This window comes from Pinus tabuliformis, chromosome 8, assembly GCF_031772625.1.
Source record: "Pinus tabuliformis cultivar Carrire ecotype Pingquan chromosome 8, CPIR1, whole genome shotgun sequence".
Taxonomy (NCBI): domain Eukaryota; kingdom Viridiplantae; phylum Streptophyta; class Pinopsida; order Pinales; family Pinaceae; genus Pinus; species Pinus tabuliformis.
The window spans coordinates 685,026,184-685,049,937 of NC_142294.1; the positions used below are offsets into that span (position 1 = coordinate 685,026,184).

Below are 23,754 nucleotides of genomic sequence, written 5' to 3' on the forward strand. Positions count from 1 at the left end.
GGCAAAGGGCTGCCAATGCTGAATGAAGGCTTCTCTCCCCTTTGTTGTAGATCTGATCTGCTGAATATGAACATTGTATATTGACCATGCTCCTCTTGAGCACAAGTTGAATCTTTTAGAAGATATACAAAGAAGTACATGACTTTATGACTCAACCAGATATGAACGTTCCTATCACCAATGACTCATGCTTACATCAATTACCCAACACAATGGGGTTACATGTTTGACTCAACATTACATCAAATTCCCAAAGTAATGGGATTACATGACTTGACCCCAATAGTCCATACATGACTGAATTTTACAATGATTTATAACATGGGTCTTTACATGACCTTTACATCAAAATACAAATATGACATTTATAACCGAGACCAAAGACCTCAATACAGTAGCACGACCATGATAATCATCAACATAAATAGCAACAACATGAACATCATCAAGAAGCTATGTAGTTCCAATATCATCGACCTGTGACCAAGTATGAAACATTACCAAATTGTAGCAACAACATAAGATTGTTCCGTAGAGATCTATTATCAACTCATCCCCTTGACCTCATCAAGGTCCACTTGCTATTTCCCTTTGTAGAAGGAGCCTCAATCTACGTACATCAAAGACATATAGATCTTTTTCAACACAACAACATATATCTTCATGTATCAACAACATAAGTGAGAACCAAGAATATCATCATAAAGTAAGATAGGACAATGTAGCATCAATCAACATCACCATGTGACCAAATATTTCAAGCATCAATATGTGACTAAATATGCAATGTCTCCAAGCATCACCCAACAGTTGTAGCAATAGTATATCAATAAACAGCCTCTTATCTTCATGTAAATTGCCTTTCCTCATAGGCAACCACTCATAGGCAACAATAGCATTCTCTTGGCCCATTATCTTCATGCAAGAAGATTTACCACACCATAAACTTCACCAATATGCAACTCAAGTAACCATCCATCATTGATAACCTATGACATAGAGATAGCAATATGGACTCATCATCATCAACCAGGCATAAGATTGTGTAATCAAGCTTTGTTAGCAACCCATTTTTTTGACCTCATATCATCAAGATCAACATGCTCTATATACAAAGAGCTAAAATCCTCAAGCAACATACCATGTGTAGCATATCATGTACATGTATCATCACCATGTAACATATGTGAGAACCAAGAACAAGACTATAGGAATCATCCATAATTGCACCATATACAACTTATGCATCATTGAAGACATAATGACAACATCATAGTAGTAGTGAGTGAAACTCATCATCACCAACTAATGTCAATAAGGACCATGACATGGATATCCTCTTCATGTAGAATTAACTCTACTAAGTGCAACTTTATCCAAAACATAGTAACAACATCATATTTGTCTTCAACAACAACAACACATCATCAATTATATATGTACTAAAAATCATCATGCAATAAGGAATTCTCAATAAATCATAATGCCAACAATGCACTATTAGAATCATAGAAAAATATCCCCCTAAACCTGTACAGACTATTCATTGTTAGGTCTGACCATATCCATCTTAATCAGTAAATCCATCAAAAGAACCAAATTAGCAATGTCATATTGTAGCAACTCATGAACCATCATAAGACAATAATACTTCTAAGTAGTATCTGAGCATCAACAGACTGTAACCAACCAATGTTAGCATCAAAAAGCCAAATAATAACTAATCGAATCATATTAGAACTTCTCCCTCAGTCTGTCCCACAATTTATTAATCTTAGATAAACATATACGACTGTCTAGACCAAAAATCGTGTATATACGAGATTGTCCTTTATGATATCTGCGTACAGAAAGTAGAGAGTTGAACTTTCATAGCCACAACTCCCCTAGAGATCATACATCACTGATCTCGATGACCCGATAATCATCTCCTACTCCTCATGAGGTCATGTACCTCACATCACTTCTGCAGTCGTTGTGAGAAGTATTCTTTTAAGAATAATGTATTGCATTAGAGATCATTTTCTTATACTCTGAGTTTGAATCCTCCTCATTTATGCAAGAATTCAATTCTTTAAACGTGTATAATTTGTCTGGGTTTCTATATTGTCTTGCTATGACCTTTCCTATTTCTTCATATATGACCTTGCATTTAGTTGATGTAAACACAATTGCATTTCCTTTATTTGCCATTTGACCTACATTTAGAATTTTCTTCTTTAGCTCTTGAAATAATAAAGTATCAGGTGCTCCTCTATGTTTATTAATTCTAGCTCTACCTTTTCCCATAACTTTTGTTGGAGCATTATTTCTAAGAATAACCTTACCATATTGGTTTTTCTTGAGAGACTCCATCTTACTCTTATCTCCAGTCATGTGATGAGAGCATCTGTTGTCTATGTACCATTCATCTTCTTCTTCAAACGAGTAGAGAGCAAGACCACACCTTATATGTTCTTCTTCTTTCTTCTTATTATGAGAAATGTTGGTGGATCCATCTTTTTCAGGTCTTCTGACATCAATATTCTTATCTGATTGCTTTCCATGTTGTCTGAGGTGATCCATAGATTTGTTCCTGCATTCTTTTGCTACATGCCCAAACTTGTTACAAGCATAACATCTTATATGAGCAGAGGAATCATAATATTTTTGTTTCATATTCCTTCTATTGCAATCAATAGCTTTGTGACCAAATATATTGCAAGAAAAACAATATCCCTTAAAGAAGCCTGAGTACCTGGAAGCTGATGATCTTTCTATGAAGCAGTTATTTGCTTGTGATTGAAACAATCTACTTCTGCAATTGGCTGCAACGTGTCCATAATTATGACATATAAAACATTCAACATTATTGATCAGAGGAGAGAATCGATTAACATTTCTATAGTTAGGAGTAAATGATTTTCTTTGAAGATTCACTTTCCTTGGTTGTTGATCAGGTTGACTTCTTATCTCTTTGTTGAGCATTTCAGGTTTTGCATTGTTACCCTTTAAATTCCTTGCATCAACTTGTGAACTAGATTCTCCTTCAACATTTCATGAAAACCAAGACCATATTTGATGGCAGGAAACCTTTGACTACTAAGAATATTATCCAAAATCTTAGTACTATCTTGAAATCTCAAATGTTTATCTTTTTCTTCTAATTTACCTTTTAGAATGTTTACCTCAACCTCCATTCTTTGATATTTCTTTTCACTTTTCTTCTTCAACCCTTCTTCCTTCTTCCACTTGCTCCTTTAATTTGAGAATCTCTTCTTTCAACCCATTTTCTTGTTCTTCAAATGCTTGAAGTAGTTCTTCATTCCACTTATTTGATTTTTCAAGATATGCTCTTAGAGAGACGATCTCAGCTTTAAGACCTTCACAATATTGTTTAGATTCCACAACAACATTTACTAATTTAATATGGTCCTTGTCATCATATGCTTGCAACTTATCTTTAAGATTAACAATTTTTTTCAAAGCAAGATCAAGTTTTTTTCTAAGATAAAAAAATTCTTCTAACTTGTCTTCTTCTGAATCAACTCCATCTGACATAACAAAGTTTGTTTCATTTTTTGACACATTGTTAGGGATAGGATTGCCTAGTAGTTCCCCTAATGAGCAACTTTCCTTTGGGTTTTCTTCATGGATTGCTTGTAGCTTATCCCATACTTGATTTGCAGTTGCATAATGCATAACCCTATTTATTGTTGAATCAGATATGCTATCAATGATGTCACTTAATGCCTTATTATTTTTTTGCACTTCCTCATCTTATGGAGGAATTTTGGTGTAGCCATTGCATACTAAATACCAAACATCATAGTTCATTAGATTATACTTCATCTTTTCTTTCAATTGATGAAAATTAGCTTTTCTTAGCATAGGTATACCTTCATTGTCCATTGTTTCTGAATTTCCTTGATCTTTTGCTTCTAGGGCCAACATTTTTGAATTTGTTTTCTCTTTAGAGTGCTTACTTTCACTTTTACCCATGAGTGCAAGTTCAGTCATTTCATTTTCATCATCACTATCATTATTGCATAGACAAGGAAATGGACCACAGTTAGAACAAAATCCCATACCTGATAATTATTTGTTATCATCTTCTTCATTCTTGATCAATAGAAAGCGGGGTGCTCCCAAACCTGAATATTTGCTGACATTTGTAATTGTTATTGCATCTGATATATCACTGTCACAGTTTTCTGAATCCCTCCTTCGAGCTATCTTCTTCTTTCCCATCATCTTGATGGATCTCCTTCAAGCGATCAAGCTTCTTCTGAAGGACCTGCTTTGATACCAATTGTTGGAAATGAGAGGGGGGGGGGTGAATCAATATTTTAAAAACTCACTTAAACTTTTATTTTCTAATTCATATTTTTGTATGCGACTATAATGAAGTAAACCTGTGCATGTACGCGATTGTTATGTAGGCAACTAGCGTATATCCAGTTAACTAACTTTTTAGTTAATTCCTCATATGATTAACTTGAACCAGTGTATAAGTATTTCATTAGGCATTAATTAAACAATAACTATGTGCAATAAGAATAGAATAAAACATCACACATAAACAACATATCAACACACATGAACATTAGGATTTTTAGGTGGAAACCCAATGTGGGATAAAACCACCGCTGTTTTCGTCTTTGTCTTCATCTTTTATTATAATGAAAAACTTATTACAATTGTGTACTGGTGCAAACTCATACCAGCACACAGACACCACCTATAGAAGGCTACAACCTTCTCTCGTTCTCCAACAACCACTGGAAGGGAGCTCCAACCCCCTGATCTCGTTTACCGACACCTACCCCCTGATCTGAAGCTTTGACTCCCTTGCTGAAAGCTCTAACCCTCAGCACTTATGTGGACCACGTTTCATAATTTTCATACTGGATCCACCTGACTCAAAACATCAAAACCTGTAGGCCAACTTCATCAGATTTTCAGACTAGACCCACTACCATCATTTAAGTCCAATATCAAATAACAAACTGAAACCAATCACTGTATCAATTCACTGAACCAACTTAATCATCAATTCATTGAATAAACCAATTACTGAACCTCAAACAACCAAAGCAGCTAGATCATCTCAAATCACTGCATACTCTTCATCAGAATGTCAGACCACTTACTGTTCATCACAAAAATTAGTTTTTGTCATTATAAACCCTTGTCAATCAGAACATATATGCTACTATTATGAGACATACCCACGTATATACGTGATTTCTCTTCAGATAACATGCGTACAGATCTCAAAATACTGAACCCTAAAACTAAATCACTATACTACTGAAATCAATCACTGAAACACACACTGACCTTGTCACATATCTCTGAACCAAATACAAATCATCTCATAACATTACTATTCAACATTTCATAACATAATCATTTCAACCTCAACTAGTACTGTTAAACAAAAATCATCATGAAAGACTTCATCGACAAACATCAACAAACACAACAAGACTGATTAAACATCATATATATCAAAAAATTAACATATGTACGCAACCCTTATAAGATACTTCCGCGTATGTATGTGACTTTCAAGAAGCATACCTACGTACAAATCAGTCCATACTGCAGAATCGATATGCAACTACCTAGAAGCAGATCCACATATGTATGCGATCTTTTTGAAGAAAACCTGTGTACATATTTGTAACTACTGAATCATACCTTCGTTGCACAACAAAACATCAATCAAACCCAAATCTCAACATCATAACATCATCATCACAAATCTATCAACTAATAAGCATATTATTCAATGTGTAGTCATTTCAGATCTATAAGATCTGATCCATCATCACACTCCCGGGTGAATACTTATTTTAGATCAAACAATTCATCAATAACCCATATCATCTCCACTTAGCACTTTGATCTCCATCTCCTTATATACCTTAGGCCTTAGCCAATACCTTAGGCAAATTCCGTAGTTATGTCGATGGTATTCTTTGACAGGATCAAATGTACATTGTTGCGCTCATTACTATGGGCCAATACCATGGTAAAGACCCCTGGCTTTTAGAATACCATGGTGCAAAAACTATACACAGTTTTTCTTCACCATACTTGCATATGTATGTGACTTTGCTTCATAGAACCTACATATACTTCCTCAAACTTTATCTTTATCATTCCTCTGTCTATGAACTGATATTCCTTTGTCCAATCTTTCTGTCACATATGTACTGGCCTAAATACTCATCCTGCGATCATCATGTTGACATCCCTATCAAGTAGGTTGCCATCAAGGACAACACATTAATCATAATGCCAACAAGAGTCACTAACGATAGAGATATCTTGAATCCCTCTTTTTTGAGCTAAAATTAGCCCCAAATACAACCAATACATTTATGCTTGACTATTCGATTTGTAACCGAGTCCCCACGAGAATTTATCCATGATTATTCCTTTGGGATTGTGTAATATCCCTCCTGGCCCTAAAAAATATTTCAATGTTAGACACAAATAAAATATTTAAAATATTTCAATATTATCCATGAATAAAATATTTCAATGTTAGACACAAATAAAATATTTAAAATATTTCAATATTATCCATAAATAAAATATTTCAATTTCCATCTTAATTTTATATCAACTTAGATAAAGCAATTGGAAATAAAAAGTTTCTAATTTAGTATATAATTGCTTTCTACCTTTTAATACCACATAGATGTGTAATTTATTCATTACCCAATATAGGGTCTATATGTAACATTTAAAAAATAATATTGATATTACAATTGTATAAAGGAGATTTGTGATTCATTTTGTGTTGAATTCACATGTTTTATATATAAAACAAAAAAAAAATAGTGTCAGGGACAAATAAAATATTTCAATGCAATATAATTTTATATCAATTTTATATAGAGAAATACAAAGTAATTTAAATAAAAAAAAATATTTTTATGAGGAAGATGTGAAAATTATTCAATTCTTAATATAGAGGTGATAAACGACATTTAAAAAATATTAATAAGGGAAAATTTTCTATGTGAATTAAAAAAAAAAAAATTAGATTTTTAAGTTTATTGACATATGCTTTTCAATTCAAAGTAAGAGAGAATGCTTTCTGCAACCTAATATGAAGGGATGTGTATTTAAAAATGTACTAATAACAAAAATACATTTTAATGTGAAGAATGTAGGTCACAAATAAAACATATTAATGACTATGTCTAATAAAATATTTCAATGTCATCTATATATATATATATAAAAGGAGATGAATAGTTCCTTCCATGCTCAACGTGAGATTGACACATAGCTTTGATCTTCAGATCTATCAAATATTTGGAAGTGCAATTTTTTTTTCAATTTTTGTAAAGGTTTGCGCCTAAAGAGATTTGATCCATTTAGATGCTTGATAGATCTAAGGTTAACATGAATCTATGCTAATTATAATTGTATATTCAACCTTATTAAATTTATATATAGTTAATTAAAAGTTGTTTATTATTATTATTATTATTTTAAGATAGTGGTAAAATGTATCATAATTCAGCAGTTAATCGAGAACAAATATCATTCACTTTTATTTATAAATGCAGATTACTTCATTACCATTATTTAAAAAAAACTACACAACCTAAAATAACTTGTTAATGGTCTATCTTGTCAAATACTTTTAAGTCTTAAATTTTTAAAATATTTCCATATATTAAAAAAAAATTCTAAACTAATCCAAATAAATTTTAAATCTTATTTTATAACAAAAATAAACTTTCATTGAAAATAGTATTTTGCAGGATCCTCAAGTTCATGTTGGACAAGATCAACAGCTCAAACGGTCCAAGCACCAGCTCCTCCAGTGCAAGAGTTGCAGCAGTAGACAGCCATCCGGAGGCCTCCAATGCCCGACAGATCGGCCATATAAGTATCGACTAGATGTATTGCAAAGTCAGCCTGCTTCTGTCCCAATTTATCAGAGTTTATACTTGTTTTAGGACCTTTCAATCGAATAGTAAAAGCATTTTTGTGAACGGTCATAATGTAATACAGCCACAAGCTAATCCTGTGAGCTCATCCTCTGTAAAATCGGAGCTTAGTCTCCCCCTTCTTTTTTGAATACATCTAGCAACTGACTTTGTAAAAAAAGAAAAAACAAGAAAACAGTATTTGGCAGAAAAATCAATTTCATGTAATGAACCAATAAAAAACAATTTAAATCTTATTTCAAAACTTAAAAACACTTTTAATAAAAATATTATCCGCAAAAACCTATCCATAGAATCATAAATAAACTATTTTCAATATAATTAATACCTTTTAATTATAATTTAATCTTAATTTCATATATAAAACCAAATATACCAATTTAATAATAATTTGACTTTTTATTCATTTAAAAGGTTACGAAATTCCACTCATGCTAACTGAGTTTATACATTATAAACATTATATAATTTTTACCTATTAAATTTCCTAAACATTGTATATTTCGGAACCTAGAAAATTTATATTAACTAAACAAATATTCGGAACATGGAATAACTGTTACATTAACTCTGCACCCATATAAACTACTTCGCAACGGATATCAGCCACCGACAGATAAAAAAATATTCTGTTGCGGATCTTTCGACGATCTCGATCAAAGCTGATGTGAATATGTATATATAGAGTTAATGTTATACATGTGACAATTTAGAGCACGTCGCTTCCTTAAAATTGGTAAGTTCGATGTGGCAAGCCCTGCCGCGGCAACATAGACGTTGCAGGTTGGCAAAATGGAATGGACTTCTGACATATTAGAATATTTTAGAGTTCTTTGAAGTTGCTTTTTTGGCGAAATTGTATGACGATACCCCAAGTTCAAGTTCGATTCCCGCGAGCCTCATCCCTTTTATGTTGACACAGGAAAACAGCAGCAGAAGAGAATTGGGAGTAAGAGAATTAAAAGGATATCATGGTATCCTCATCATTGTCCATGGAGGATAAGATTGACGAAGACCGAGAAATGAGCGGCAGAGGGCGCATGTGGTCTCTGGATCAGAAAATAGACAAGCCCATTCAAGATGCAGACGCCGAGCATGTGACAGCCATGGACACAAGAGAGGTCAGTTAGAAAAAAAAAAATATAAAAAGTCATGGCTGCTTCACCTTTATCTCTAAATTAATTAATTACCTCCATGTTAGATTAAATTAGAGAAGAGATAAATTTCATTTCATGCACTAATTCATGAGCCAAGATAATATTAAGTCATGTCAAATGCATGCCCATCTCTTTGGAAAGCAACTCAAATAATTACCAGAAAATCCCACAGAAGGTGCCAAAATTCAACTTCAGTTAATCAATCTGAAGAACAAAACACATTGAAATGATTCTTCCTTTGCTAATTTGAAAGTCAACGTGAACCATTTCAAAAATCCCAATGAGTGCAATCTTGAATAGCTTTTATAATCTTAGATAGATTTTGTTGGAATGGATTATTATTCACCCAGTACTCACATAAATTGCATGAAAGGTTGTCACGGGCATATACCTAGCATGAAGCTTTGGCTGGTAAATTCCTTTCTCATAATTGTCAAATATCAAGGCAGTAAAATCCTGATTCACTCTATTGCATTTGCAGGGGTTTTCAGCTTTAATGGTTCTGCGTCTTGCATTTCAGAGTTTTGGAGTTGTTTATGGAGACTTGGGAACATCTCCATTATATGTTTTTAGCAGCACATTTCCGGATGGTATCAATGATTCCGACGAAGTGATGGGAGCTCTTTCATTAATTATATATACTTTAACGCTGATTCCTCTTCTGAAATATGTCTTTGTGGTCCTGAGGGCCAATGACAACGGAGAAGGTAACATACGACCGTGAATTTACATAGAATATTGCATATAATAAAATAAAAACATCGTGCATCTTTTTGGCTGAGTTGTTGCACTGAATACCCTTTGGGAATTTCATAACCATTCATTAGACCTGCATTCTAAGCTTCTTTGGATGATTCTAATCAAACCCAATATACTTTTCCTGAGTTTTACTTTTAGGTCAATTTTTTTCGTTTATTTTATATATATATTTTTTATAATTTTCAGTTTGTCCTGCTACCCAAAAACTACTCATGTCTCTTGCTTTTTAGTGTGCATATGCATGCAATTTTATCAACGGTTTCTAAGATGCTATGTTGACGTGATGTAGGTGGAACATTTGCTCTATATTCGTTACTCTGTAGACATGCTAAAGTGAACACTATTCCAAATCAACACCACACAGATGAAAAACTCACAACCTATAGCAGACGAAAAATTAAAGATAGATCATGTGCTGCGAGAACAAAGAAATGGCTAGAGGCAAATGTCTACGGTCAAAATGCACTGCTTCTTCTTGTACTTGTTGGCACTTGCATGTTCATTGGTGATGGAATTTTTACTCCTGCTATCTCAGGTTATGCTTCTCCTAATTTAATCTTAATGTTTTGTTTTTTTAATATTTATTCTTTTGTTTCATTGGCTTGGGTTAAGACTGTTCAACTGGATGCTAGTCATCCAAGTTGAAAAAATGATTCCATTGTTATCAATTTTCACTTGCAAATATTGAGATCAAATCTATTCTTGTCCTCTTGCAGCAGTTTTAGATTTTCCTATGGTTTGCAAATCTACTGATATGGGGGAACTCTGTTTAATACCGGCTTTGTTAGACTTCATAGTCAATATCAATTACAGATTCTGTTCAGTATAGAGCCCTTAGAGTAGTATGTATATATTGCCTATTGGACTAATTGCCAATTTAGTAGGAATCTGAGAGTACAAAGAGTGATGAAGGGCAAAACAGAACTTCCATAATAACTGATGAAATAAATTTAGTTTTTAGTAAGTTTGCAAAATTGCTAAGTTGCATCCTAAAATAGTAAATATCACTGATAAATTAGTCATCGCATACTTGGGATTTCAGTCTCTTGAAATCTAGGCATCATGTTCACACAAGCACAAAAGTGAAATGGTTTGCATTGAGGATATGATGAGGGTTTGATTTGCTGAGACAATCTAAGTTATTTCAAGTGTTTTTGCATTTTTTTAATGCTTTTTGAACAGTATGCATAATTATGCATTATCTGTTACCTGCTTAGTATTTTTACTTTGTAAGGCAATATCCACTTCATACTGGTTCCATATCACCTCAAAATGTTGTGTTCGGTACATCAAATATTGGAGTGAAACATGCTTTAAAACGGTGCCTGTAACATGCTATGGCTAGGGTCGGAAATCAGTAAAGAATTCGAAGAAGAAATGTGACACTCGTACACATACACATTGAATATACTCAGTATGTACGGTGCATGTCTTTTTTCCAAAGAAACAAAGCTAGTAATTTTATTACTCTATATAAAAATATTACAAAAGTGTATGTTGAGGGGCATTTTTGAACAATATGCATCATTGTGCATTATCTGTCACCAGCTTAGTATTTTTACTTTGTAAGGCAAATATCCATTTCATGCCAGTTCCATATTGCTTCAAAATGTCGTATTCGGTACATCAAATGTTGGAGTGAAACATATCTTAAAACGATGCCTGTAATATGCTATGGCTAGGGTCCAAAATCAGTAAAGAATACAAAGAAGGAATGTGACATTTGTACAAATACACATGAATTTGCTCAGCATGTATGGTACATACCATTTTTGCAAAGAAAACAAGCTAGTAATTTTGTTACTCTTTATAACAAAACCACAAAAGTATATGCTGAGGGGAAGTCCAGCAGCCAGCTGGCAAGTTGCCCAAGTATGTTTGGATGTCCAAAAAGAATCCTTCTAACAGGAAAAAAGCTATCTGAAACTAATTACAGAAACGGACATCTGATAATTCTGTTCTCCGTCTCTACCCATGATCAGAAATATTACACAAAATAGTCTTTACGCTGTACTTCTCTTTGATCAGGCAGTAACTTTAAGTCTTCAATATATATATATGCAGAGATTGAAATTACATTACAGCATTTTATATCCAGGATTCATAAAATTTACTGTTTTTTTTTTCTGATATTTTCCAGACACCCTTTGTCCAGTGCCAATCCAGCTTTTGGTAACCTGTCTGCTTCAGCGTTCTTGTTCCTGTAGACAGGATCAAAGGAGATATAAGTGAAGCCTGTTGAGCTTCTCTTTATCTCTTGCAATAATGGTAGCAATGTGAAATTTTGCAGTTCTAAGTTCCCTTCATCTGTCGTATGACAAGCAGGGAATCTCCATAAATGTGTAGGTGGGAAATGCTCTTTCCCTGGGCCAAGCATAGAGTTAGTTTAAGAGATATCATCTCACAAAAGTTGTTTGTTTTGTTTCCTATACCTGCTGAGAAGAAAATGCAAGGATTTTTTGATAAACGTAAAATGCCTCCAGCACTCCCTCGAGGAGGATCTCGCTGAGATGCTCCATCAAAAAAATCCCACAGCATGTCTTTGTTTACAGGGTCTTGTACTGTCCTTGTTGGAGAAGATGTCTTTGTATGCTGTGCAAAAGTTGATAGAATACTTATACTTTGGTTAGCAATTTTTAAAGGGATGATTTCGCTATCTTCAAACAGCAGCATTTGGTTCCTTGCTATCCAGATCCCCCAGGCCATTGTAAAAGGAAGTGCATTATAATTTGAGGTTGCTGGGTTGGAGAGCCATGATTTTGAGCTTCATCAATGGAATTTCCTTTCCAGACATTATTCAAGCTTTTAATTCTGTTTGCCTCTTTCCAAAATTTTGAAGTGTAATTGCAGAATAGGATGATATGAGAGTTTATTTCATTCTCTTTCTTGCATTGGCAGCATCTGGCTAGGCCTTCTAAGCTTCTTTTTTGTATTTTATCCCAGGTAAGTGCCATATTGTTTAGAAGAAGCCACATAAAGGTCTTTTCTTTTGCTGGACATTTGAGTTTCCATAGTTTTTTCGCAACTGGACTGTGGGTTTTCCCTATTTTCTTTGGCTAGTGCTTTGTGGTTGAACTTTGGCCCATAGTTTCCTGATGGGTTCAATGTCTAGATGAGTTGATATTCTTCTCGAGAACGAGTCACAAAAGAGCCTTAGAGTGATTTTAAGTAGGATTTCCATGTTTCTTCATCTACCTCTCTTAGCCCGATTTCTCTCCATGATAGCAACCCCTGCTGCCTTGTGGTTTAGTTTTTATGAGTTGTTTGTCTTAACACAGAGATACCATTTCTTTGTAGCTCACAGATGGGATGGTTGGGAGTTTATAATTTTCTTTACATCCTATCCAGGGTTCTATTCCAATGAGTACTTGATCTCCATTTTTGATTTTCCAGATTGCCAATTTCTAATCAGAGGGAAAGCGGATACAATTGCTTTCCAAGTGATTTAGCATTTTGCAGTTTTTTTGGGGCTTCGCAATCTAGTTCACAATGGATTCTTGTGGGAGATATTTTGCCTTCGTTGCTTGTGCCCAAAGCCTTGTGCCTATGATGAGCCTCCAGACATTTTTAGCTGTGAGGGATTTCGAGAATAAAAACATATTTTTCTATCCCCAGTCTCCAAGGGATTTCGGTACCACTAGCCTTTTCAAGGAGGCAAGTAGTAACTTTTTCCCAGCTTCTCCAGACCATAGGAAACAAAAACAGAGTTGTTTAATCTTTTCCAGGATGCCTTTTGGGATCCAAGCTAGTGACATCCAATATACTTGGATGGCTTCTAGCAATGCCTTGACCAGGACCAACTTGTCGCCCTGTGAGCCATTAATTATACTAGGTATTACTTCATTTTCCAATTTTCCTAAGAGCCATATTCAGTCAGATTTCTTGTATCTGTTTTCTTTTCAGTGGAATCCCAAGTATTTGATCCCAACTTCGAAGCATCCTATTTGAAAGGGAAAAATTTGAGACATGCTGATCCTTTCTAGATAAAGTCCCTAGGTGATCAGCGTAGATTTTTCCCAGTTAATTGTCATTCCTGCAGTTTCAGAGGGGATCTATGACCTCATTTAGTTTTTTCACCATGTTCCTTGTACCTTCACAGAATATGAGGAGGTATGCTGATCCTTTCTAGATAAAGTCCCTAGGTGATCAGCGTAGATTTTTCCCAGTTAATTGTCATTCCTGCAGTTTCAGAGGGGATCTATGACCTCATTTAGTTTTTTCACCATGTTCCTTGTACCTTCACAGAATATGAGGAGGTTGTCCACAAAGATGAGGTGGGTTATGTAGCAAGAAGGGCCCAGAGTTATACCTTTTAATCTACCATTAGCAATGGATGCTTTTAAGGATCTACTAAGAGCCTCAGCTACCAGAAGAAAGTGGAGTGGTGACAGGGGACAGCCTTTTCTTATTCTGCATTCAGCTTTGAAGAAAGGGGAAGTTGAACCATTGAATAGAATGGCAAAGAAAGATGGGCTGATACAATTCAACACCCAAATAATGAAGGCATGGATGAACCCAAGGTTTATGAAAATAAGTCTGAGATACAACCAACTCATTCGGTCAAAGGCCTTTGAGAGATCTACCTTTAGAGTGAGAGTTTTCTGATTCTTGGTTTTTATGGAATACAATCCACGTATCTGTGTTCCTTGCAGAAACCCAAATTGCTCCAGAGAGATGTGGCTTGAAAGGATGCTTTTAGCATGTGAGCAATTATTTTGGAGATTATTTATACTCTATAATCATCATCAATTCAGCATAAACACTGTCATCATCATTAATGATTATTATAACATTCATGATTCAACATATCATCAAGTTTTTGTTTCAAGTTTCAATCATCAATATGACAAGTTACAACATCATCATCAAAATTAATAATGCACACTGCATAGTACAAAGTAAAAAATGAACTATGGCTGGCAGTCTACTATCATTATTCATAATTCATATGGCATATTATGGTATTCAATATTCATTGTTCAAAAGTTTAAAACACCATCAAAAATTACATTTACATATTATCAAATATGTCTTCATTCATGTCACTAAGAACCACATCCTCTCTAGGAGTGGGAGCATTGCTTCCATGTCCACTTGAGGATCCAACTATTGGTGTCTCCTCATCAAACAAAGTCATATGAGACCTGACATTCAACGTCATATCCAAGTCAGGCAACTTTGGTTCCACATCCCATAGTTTGGTGGGCCCAAATTTGTATTTGTCTCTCTTGTGTGACAGATGGTGAAGGTCCGAATGAACATACACTAGTTCCTCAACCTTCTTGGAGCCCAATCTATTTCGCTTCACTGAATGGATGAAGCCATATGTACTTTAGTTCCTTTCTGCTGAAGAGGAACTAGCAACCTATGACAAGATCCTGATGGCCAATTTTTAGATATGTGGAAGTTCCCCACCATAGTAGTTCCACCAATCAATTGGACTTAATCTGGTCTTGTCCCGCATGCAATCAATATCAACACCCCAACCCTATGACGCCACAAAATGAGCGAACTTTGAATGAATTTGAATCCCAATTTTAGGATCTACAAAAAGCTTTCTAAAAGCTTTTTTAAATCCTTGTGAGACTTCTGGGTCTTTTTTTGGTGCGGTTCTTTCTGGATCACTTAGAAACTCTGCAACATAATATTTTGGATTCACTGCATAGGCCAAAAGGTGCAACGGGGTGGTCATCTTGTTCCGCCTTTTGGTCAATATATCTTTTACTTCTTTGTAAAAGAATTCATCTAGGTCCTTCTCCTTGGCATTTATAACCACCCTGATCTTCTCTATCATGGAATCAATGCCCTCATACACCTCTCCCAAATTAGACATATTTGTGTCAAATAGGCAGAGCAAATCCACAATTGGCTTAGTAAATGCCAAAAGGTACTCCACCCTATCCCACCATTCATCATCAATAACCAACCTTTTCACTGCTTGTGCTCTTTCAGATTGGGATTGCTTTCATTGATTCTAAAGAGAATTGCATACCTGCAAGTGCCAAATTGCCAATGTTTCAATAAATTAAAAATCATAATTTGATTGAATAACTATTATGATTCACGAATCATGACATTTGAGAATCCAATTTACATATTTGAATTTAGAGTCGTAGAAATTAAAATTTATGAAATAAATGTTAAAGTTTAGGTACCTTAAGGAGCTCCAACTTCGCAAATTCCCTGTAGATGCCTTTGAACATGTGGTGGTTTGTGGTGAAGGCTTGAATTTCTTTTGCCTCTTTAAAAATAACTCGAATCCACTCAATTTTCTTCCCCATCTTTCTCAACATGAGGTTCAATGAATGTACAACACAAGGGGTACAAAAGATGTGTTGATATTTGCCTTTGATAATTAGGCCTATTGCTCTACACACCGTTGCATTGTCAATTTTTACCTGGACAACATTTTCTGGCCCCACCAATTCAATTGCTTCAATCAAGATGTTAGCAATGAATTGGACATCTTTCAGCTTTTGGGCTCTGAGCAATCACATTGATCAAAGGCATATTCTTTAGATCTTTCCATCCACCATAAATGATGGACACCCTTGAAATGTGCCATGAATTACGAATGGGGCTTAATTTAGCCTCCAAATCTAACTTCTCAGCATTCAACATTGTAGTACAAACCTTCTCATATCCAGGGTTCTTGTACCCTTTTGGGCCTTCATTCATTGCTTTTATCATTTTTCCCCAGTAAGGAGATTGCACAAGGTTAAAGGGAAGGCCATTTGCATAAATGCATTGACCTATAGTTGCATCCGCCGTCTCTCGATCATCATTATTAAAACTCCTTTCAAGAGGTACCAAATTAGATCACTTTGAACCAAGGTTGACAATTCCATGAGAGGGAGGTGTAGGCTTTGATGAAGATGCTCCCAACCTTGTTGGTTGTTTGAATTGAGAGGCAGGATTTGCCTCATTTTCTTTAGCATCTACCTCGTCTTGTTCTTTCTGATATTTTGCAAGTTTTGCCTTGCTTAAACCATTTCCATCTGTCCCATTTTCTTTAGGTAGACCAGTGCATATTTGAACCCCATTGCCTTTTAACTCAAGTAAATGTGCTTTAATCTAGGTGTATGATCCCTTATACTCCTTTTTACACTCACTGCAAACCCATGCCAATGATCCTCCTTAGATCTTCCCCATGAAAATTCGAGAATCCCCCGAATCATTACTGCAACAGCTAATATTACTTCTCCTACTTGTTAATTCATGCAAGTTATTTACTGTGTTCTACTGTAAATATCGAAGCAAATACAACTGCAACCTTCACAACTTAAAAATAATATGTGGAAACAAGAATCTAAGCAAGAAAGAAATAACACACAAGTGACACTGTTATTTTTGGACCAATGTCCCCGGAAAAACCCAATGTGGGAAAATTGGTGCAGCAGTTGAGGGTTTGTATTATTATGCAGTAGTTTCTGAATACAATCTTTGGATGCCTTACTGGTTATCCAATACAGTGAGATATACCTCACACTATCACTGGTGATCCTGATTGATCCAGCCATAGAATGTCTAGTCCCTTGCTGCCTTTGCGAAGGCCTTGCATCACAGCTTCTAGGGAATGTGTCACTCCTGCTAATCGATTTGCCTCTGAGACTTTGATTTCTACCTTCCCGGTCTCACACCCCGACTTCTCCAGCAAAATATGGATCTTCTCTCAAGCTCTGCGTTGCTTCTACGTTAGCCTACGCTGCCCAGCATAGCCTCTACGTTGCCTCTTCTGGATCTCTCGCTGCCTCCTCTGCGATGTATTCTCGGATCAGGAAATTCTCCAATCGAAACTATCCTTGCCCCTCACTACAAGAAATCACTTCGATCTTCTCTCTACCAACTACTGCACTGCCCTCTTTGAGAAATTCAGTCTCTTGATCTCTCACTGATGTAATTTCCAAATGCCCATCAAGTCTCCTCTTATAATCTTCTTGTTGAGAACCAACGGCCCAGATTAGATTCTAATCAATGGCTCAGATCATTTTGGCTTGATTCGCATCTTCTTCTAGAAGTTTCATCCACAGTTTGATTAATACCCTTTAATTATTTTAATTTCCTAAGTTTAGACTTAGGTACCCATTAAAAATAATTAATTATTTTAATAAAATTGTCTTTGGGTGGAATTTCCCAAAATGATTTTTGAGTATTGTGGAATACATGTGTCCTAGCCTCCCTGCAAATTTTGAGGCTAAGAGCACATTCGATGCTACCAGAAATCAACACTCCCTCTTAGCAAGGAATGTGCTCTAGTAATGCAACCTGCTGAAGCATCACCCTTCTCTGTAACATCTCCCTCTGCGCTGTTGATGTCTGACATTGCTGCCCACCAACTACTGCGCAAATGTTGCATTTGTACTGCAACCCTCATAAGTCATGCATCTATGCTGTTGCTGGCACTGCCACTACCAACACTGCATCTGCATTGCAACCTTCTCCAACTGCTGTTGCTACTACATCAACAACGGAAAAGCATCCAAAATTACTGAACAGGTGTTCAGCATGATGCATCTGTTGCTAGAGCTTTGACTACTGCTAGTCTCTGCGCTGACCCTCTGAAGCCTCTACGTTGCTACTGACTTTGCACTCTGCCAACTGCACTGTTGCCAACTCTGCTCTGTGCTACTCAGTCTCTGGCACTCCTAGCCACTACAACTGTCACTTCGACACTTCTTTGCACCAACTGACACTGGTTCATCCTACTACTTCTGATCTGGGCTCCCATAGCAAGGTATTGATCCAAGAGGTGGACTCCTCAAGGATCCTGCCCATCTGCAGTTCTTTCGAACTATAGTTCTAGATCACCCCACCTCTCCCCTGGAGGTATTTGGGTAACCATGGAAAAACTCTTCCTCCTCGATCTTTGCGGATGCAACCTTTGGATCATGCTTCTCGTACTTGTCGTTCTTCTTGAGAGGACACTGTGTAGCGTAGTGACCAAGCTCACCACACCAGAAGCACTTGATCTTCGAAACATCTTTCTTTTTCTTCCGCTACTCTTGCTGCCCCTTAGATGTAAGAGCTGCATTCTCTTCCTCCTCCTTTGGCTTCGTCCCACTGCTGCTACTACTACTATCAAGTTTGAACTTGACTAAGTCTCTCCTCATCTCTTCCTACTGAAGAGCCATCCACATTCCTTCCCAATCTGACAATCTTTCTCTGCCCAGTATACTATGGACAAACACTTTCTACTCTTCTGAGACTAAATTCAGGGCCAGCCTCACCATCTTGGTAGGTTGAGGTGTTGACCCCACAGCTACCAACGAGTCTCAGATCTCTTGAAGCTTCATTAGGAACGAATCAATGGGTTCCCCCTTTTGCATCTGCGTGGATCTCATCTTCTGCTCCAAGTACATCTTCCGCTGCTTAGAAGATCCTTCGTATAACGTGACCAATGCTTCCCACATCTGTTGGGCAATATCCTTGTCCGCAATGTGACACACTATGTGATCTCTCACTTCGTCGAGGATCAATCGTTTGGCTTTCTCCATTTCAGCTTGTACTTCTTGAGCGGATCTGGATCCACGGGTACAAAAACCACACTGCCGACATAGGTTTTGAGATTGTGCTCATCCAGAAGGCATTAGATCCTTTCCTTCTAGGTCACATAGTTGGATGCATCCTCCAACCGATCTTGATCTCGTAACCCATTCGCTGCCATCTCTGCTAATGAAATGTCGAACTGCCTCCTCTCTCCTTTGTGCTGCTACTGGGCTGGCCTACGCACTCCCTGCTGGAGTTAGTAGATCTGGTGTTCCTTGTTGCTGCTCAATAAGTGACAATTCAGACTCCTTGGTTGGAAGTCCTCTAATGAATAATTACCTCAACAGTGCGTCTCTTCTTCCTTCTGACGTTTTTCTGCCCCAGCAACTGCTGCAGAAAACTGCATCACACCAGAAACCTCCTCTTTGCTGAAGCTTATGCACTGCCCCCTCTAACACTGGCAAACTTCGATCTGGAAGTCTTACCTCTCTGTCGACTCACTCAGAGAGAGACCTTCCTCGAAATTTTTTTCTCTCCTGGCTTGGACTGCGCAATCCCTATGGGGATTCGATTTGCTGCCTACGCAGCACTTCGACCCTCCTCTTCAGCATTGGGCTCTTTCGGCTCTGCTCTCTTGCTTCACCTGCACCTTTGATACCATGTGAAAATTCGAGAATCCCTCGAATCACTACTACAACAACTGATATTACTTCTCCTACTTGTTAAATCATGCAAGCTATTTATTGTGTTCTATTGTAAATATCGAAGCAAATACAACTGCAGCCTTCACAACTTAAAAATAATATGCAGAAACAAGAATCTGAGAAAGAAAGAAATAACACACAAGTGACACCGTTATTTTTGGACCAATGTCCTTGGAAAAACCCAATGTGGGAAAACTGGTGCAGCAGCTGAGGGTTTGTATTATTATGTAGTAGTTTCTGAATACAATCTTTGGATGCCTTACTCGCTATCCAATACAGAGAATCTGACTGACAGATAGATGAGTGAGATATACCTCACACTATCACTGGTGATCTTGACTGATCTAGCCATAGAATGGCTAGTCCCTTGCTGCCTCTGTGTAGTCACTGCGTAGGCCTTGCATCACAGCTTCTGGGGACTGTGTCACTCCTTCTGCTAATTGATTTACCTCTGAGACTTCGATTTCTGCCCTCCCGGTCTCACACTCCGACTTCTGGCTCCAGAACTCGACTTCTCTAGCAAAATACGGATCTCCTCTCAGGGTCTACGTTGCTTCTGCGTTAGCCTACACTGCGCAGCGTAGCCTCTGCACTGCCTCTTCCAGATCTCTCTCTGCCTCCTCTGCGATGTATTCCCGGATCAGGAAATTCTCCAACCGGAACTATCCCTGCCCCTCACTGCAAGAAATCACTTTGATCTTCTCTCTAGCAACTGTTGCGCTGCCCTCTCTAAGAAATTCGATTTCTTGATCTCTCGCTGATGTAATTTCCAAATGCCCATCAAGCCTCCTCTTATATAATCTTCTCGTTGAGAACCAACGACCGAGATTAGATTCTAATCAATTTCATGTTCCACTTCCTCTGCCTCACGAATGGCTTAACTTGAAGTTTCCATGATGATGATGTAAATGAAACTGCAAAACAATATTGACAATTACAAATTGCTCTAGTTAAAGCTTAAAACTTAAAACATATTAGACATTGTTGAGTTAAAATGAGCGAGATGGATGACATAATACTATAATAGCAGATTGATATTGATATTGTGAAAAACAAAATTAACTTGTCAGTGGTGGTTTACTGGGTTGGTGAAAGTGAGTTGTTGTCATTACCCCACCAAGGTTCATTTCTTTCTAATGATTTGTTCTTCACTTGTGTTTGTGCTGGTGCTTGTGCTTGCAAATGTGGTTGGGAGTTGGGACTAGGTGCAAGTTTTGGTCTATTTTGTTGGAATAAATATCACCCCTACTTGAAGGTATCTATAAACTTAAATTTTTTAATTTAAATTAAAAATTGAAAACAAATCAATGTTTTTGTCATTTGACTCTTGACTCTAAGAGTCTAGAATGGAAACATCCATCATTGTAGATTATTTCGATGTAAAAAGTGTGAATAATAATATCTTGTCACAAGGTAATCATTTTGAAACTTGCAACTACACTGAGCAATATGTACAATGAAAGAGATTTAGTAGCACGTTGAAATCAATATTTCTTATATTGATTAGAGACTACTTGTTAACTGATGAACATAACAAACTACACCGAAGTAACTAACCTATGGTGCAAATTGGAACTATATATGCATCTTCCCTATAATTCCTTTATCTAGGCACATCTAAAGAACCGAGTAACAAAACTATTTAACAAAAATCCCGAGGAAGATCATAATAAGCATTCAAAGGCTCCTGAACTAGATCAACCTTTCTAATTCAATTCTAGGTGGCTATAAATTACCAATCCAATGATTGAAACATCTAAAAATCATATGTATTTTTAGTAGAATGTAATATTCCAAGTGGAAAATTAACAATGATAAACAAGCATATGCAACACATTCAACACAATAAATTTCACACAAAATCAGATAACCATAAATGCTCTAGAAACACGCCAAAATGGGCCAATTTTATTATATAACTGAGGGAGTACAATATGAATTGGAAGGAGTACACCTGGGCTTTCTTAAAGCAAGCTACAAGCCCCAGGTGAATGAATAGCAGCTGCCCAAGTGATGTAGAATGTCTCCCCACCAAAATTCTGCGCTGCCCCTTGAAGAAGTGCACTGCTGGATGAATGAAACCTCTTTCTGAGCCCTCAAATCTGCCCAAAAAATTCTACCAAATTATTTTTGAACTCCTTGCCAAAAACCTATAAAAACCCAGAAAGGGTTTGCCCTAGTTTTGACGCTTTGAAATGACCCCTATTTTCCCCCACACTTCTCCATTGCCAGAAACTCCACTACCAGAAATGATAACATGTGAGGAAATACAATGTGTGAAGCTCACCCAAATGCTGGAAACTCTCCTTAAATCCACTCCAGTCAGACTCCAATCAACCCCATCTCCTCAACCCTTCTCTCAAGCCTCCCCACAATCAGCTCCACAAATGACTGCGCAGTCCTGGGACAAGACTGTGTAGGCCCAACCAGAGAAATCCGTCCTGCTGAGAAAGGCACCCTCTGCGCCTGTAAATTCTCTTCCTTCACCGGCAATTTGGACACGAAATTGCCCAACAATGGTATAGCTTCTAATTTTGGCACCACACTTCACCATAGAACTGTGTGGCTCCTTCGTTGCGTCCCAGCTGAGCAAGGAACTCGTGGTATCTATGTGATGTCTCTCCCAGTCTCCAAAGATGGATGAAATTGCCTTCCTAGGGTGGAACTCGAAGTCCACCAAAGAAAGGATGAGCTTCCTCCTTGGGAAACTCTTGTGCTCAGCAACACTTTGTAACTTCACTAAACAGCTAGAGCAACAGTGAGAATGTCAAATGATCAAAAGACCCAAATGATGTTGCCTTTCTCTTGTTTATAATTGTTGCTCTCTTACTTCATGTGGGTCTCTCCACTAGCAAATCGAGCTCCCTCCTAGGCATTCGAACTTCTCCATCAAGGGGTGCGTATTTCATGAGGGAGTGGCCCCCACATTCCACTAAGGAAATAATTTTGACCCCCTTGTCCTAAGTATTTTCCCCAAAATTGCCTTAGACCCCCAAAATTGACAAAAATGGAAAAATTGTAATTCTCCTTGGAAAAATATTTTAGGAAGGGATATTACAGTCTTCCCCTCCCAAATGTTGCTTGTCCCCAAGCAACTGCAAGGTTGGATGCTGTAAAATATGCTCACTCTCCCAAGTGGCATCCTCCTCTAGAAAATCCTTCCACTTGACTAAGTGCTCCCGGATGACTCGGTTCCTCAACATCCTCTCTCGTGTCTCCAATATGGTCTCCGGTGCCAATACTAAGTGCCTCTCATCATCTAGTGGAGGCAGTTCAATAGTTATTGTAACCTGTTGTTCCAATCCCTTTTTCAGGCACGAGACATGAAATACATTGTGAATTTGACTCTCGAAGGGTAGCTCCAGCTCATAGGCTACCTCCCTGACTCTCTTGGTCACCTTGTAAGGTCCATAAATGCGTGGCTTGAGTTTTTCTACCCCCTTTTGCTTCAGCGAAGATTGTCGGTAAGGATGTAAGTGTAGGTAGACCATGTCCCCCACCTCAAACTTCCTCTCCACCCTATGCCTGTCAGCGTACATCTTTTGTTGGTTCTGGGCTACCTTCAAATTGCCCTTGAGAGCCCGGAGAATCTCCTGGCTCTCTTGAACCCAATCCTTTGCCCCTGGGGGCCTGCTATCTCCAAAGATCATGTTAGAAAAAGAAAGTGCATCATATCCATAGAGTGCT

The 23,754-nt window shown here is 37.1% G+C and overlaps 1 protein-coding gene across 1 annotated transcript in view; it reads left to right on the top strand.

Moving 5' to 3' along the window:
• The first annotated feature begins 8,564 nt into the window (after positions 1-8,564).
• LOC149237434 (putative potassium transporter 12) overlaps positions 8,565-23,754 on the top strand; it is a 259,791-nt gene continuing 244,601 nt past the window's right edge. Inside the window, exons 1-3 of the mRNA XM_089372658.1 lie at positions 8,565-9,082; positions 9,600-9,825; positions 10,167-10,412. Of these exons, the coding sequence (XP_089228784.1) occupies positions 8,933-9,082; positions 9,600-9,825; positions 10,167-10,412 (622 nt within the window). The 5' untranslated portion in view covers positions 8,565-8,932. The remainder of the gene's footprint in view (positions 9,083-9,599; positions 9,826-10,166; positions 10,413-23,754) is intronic.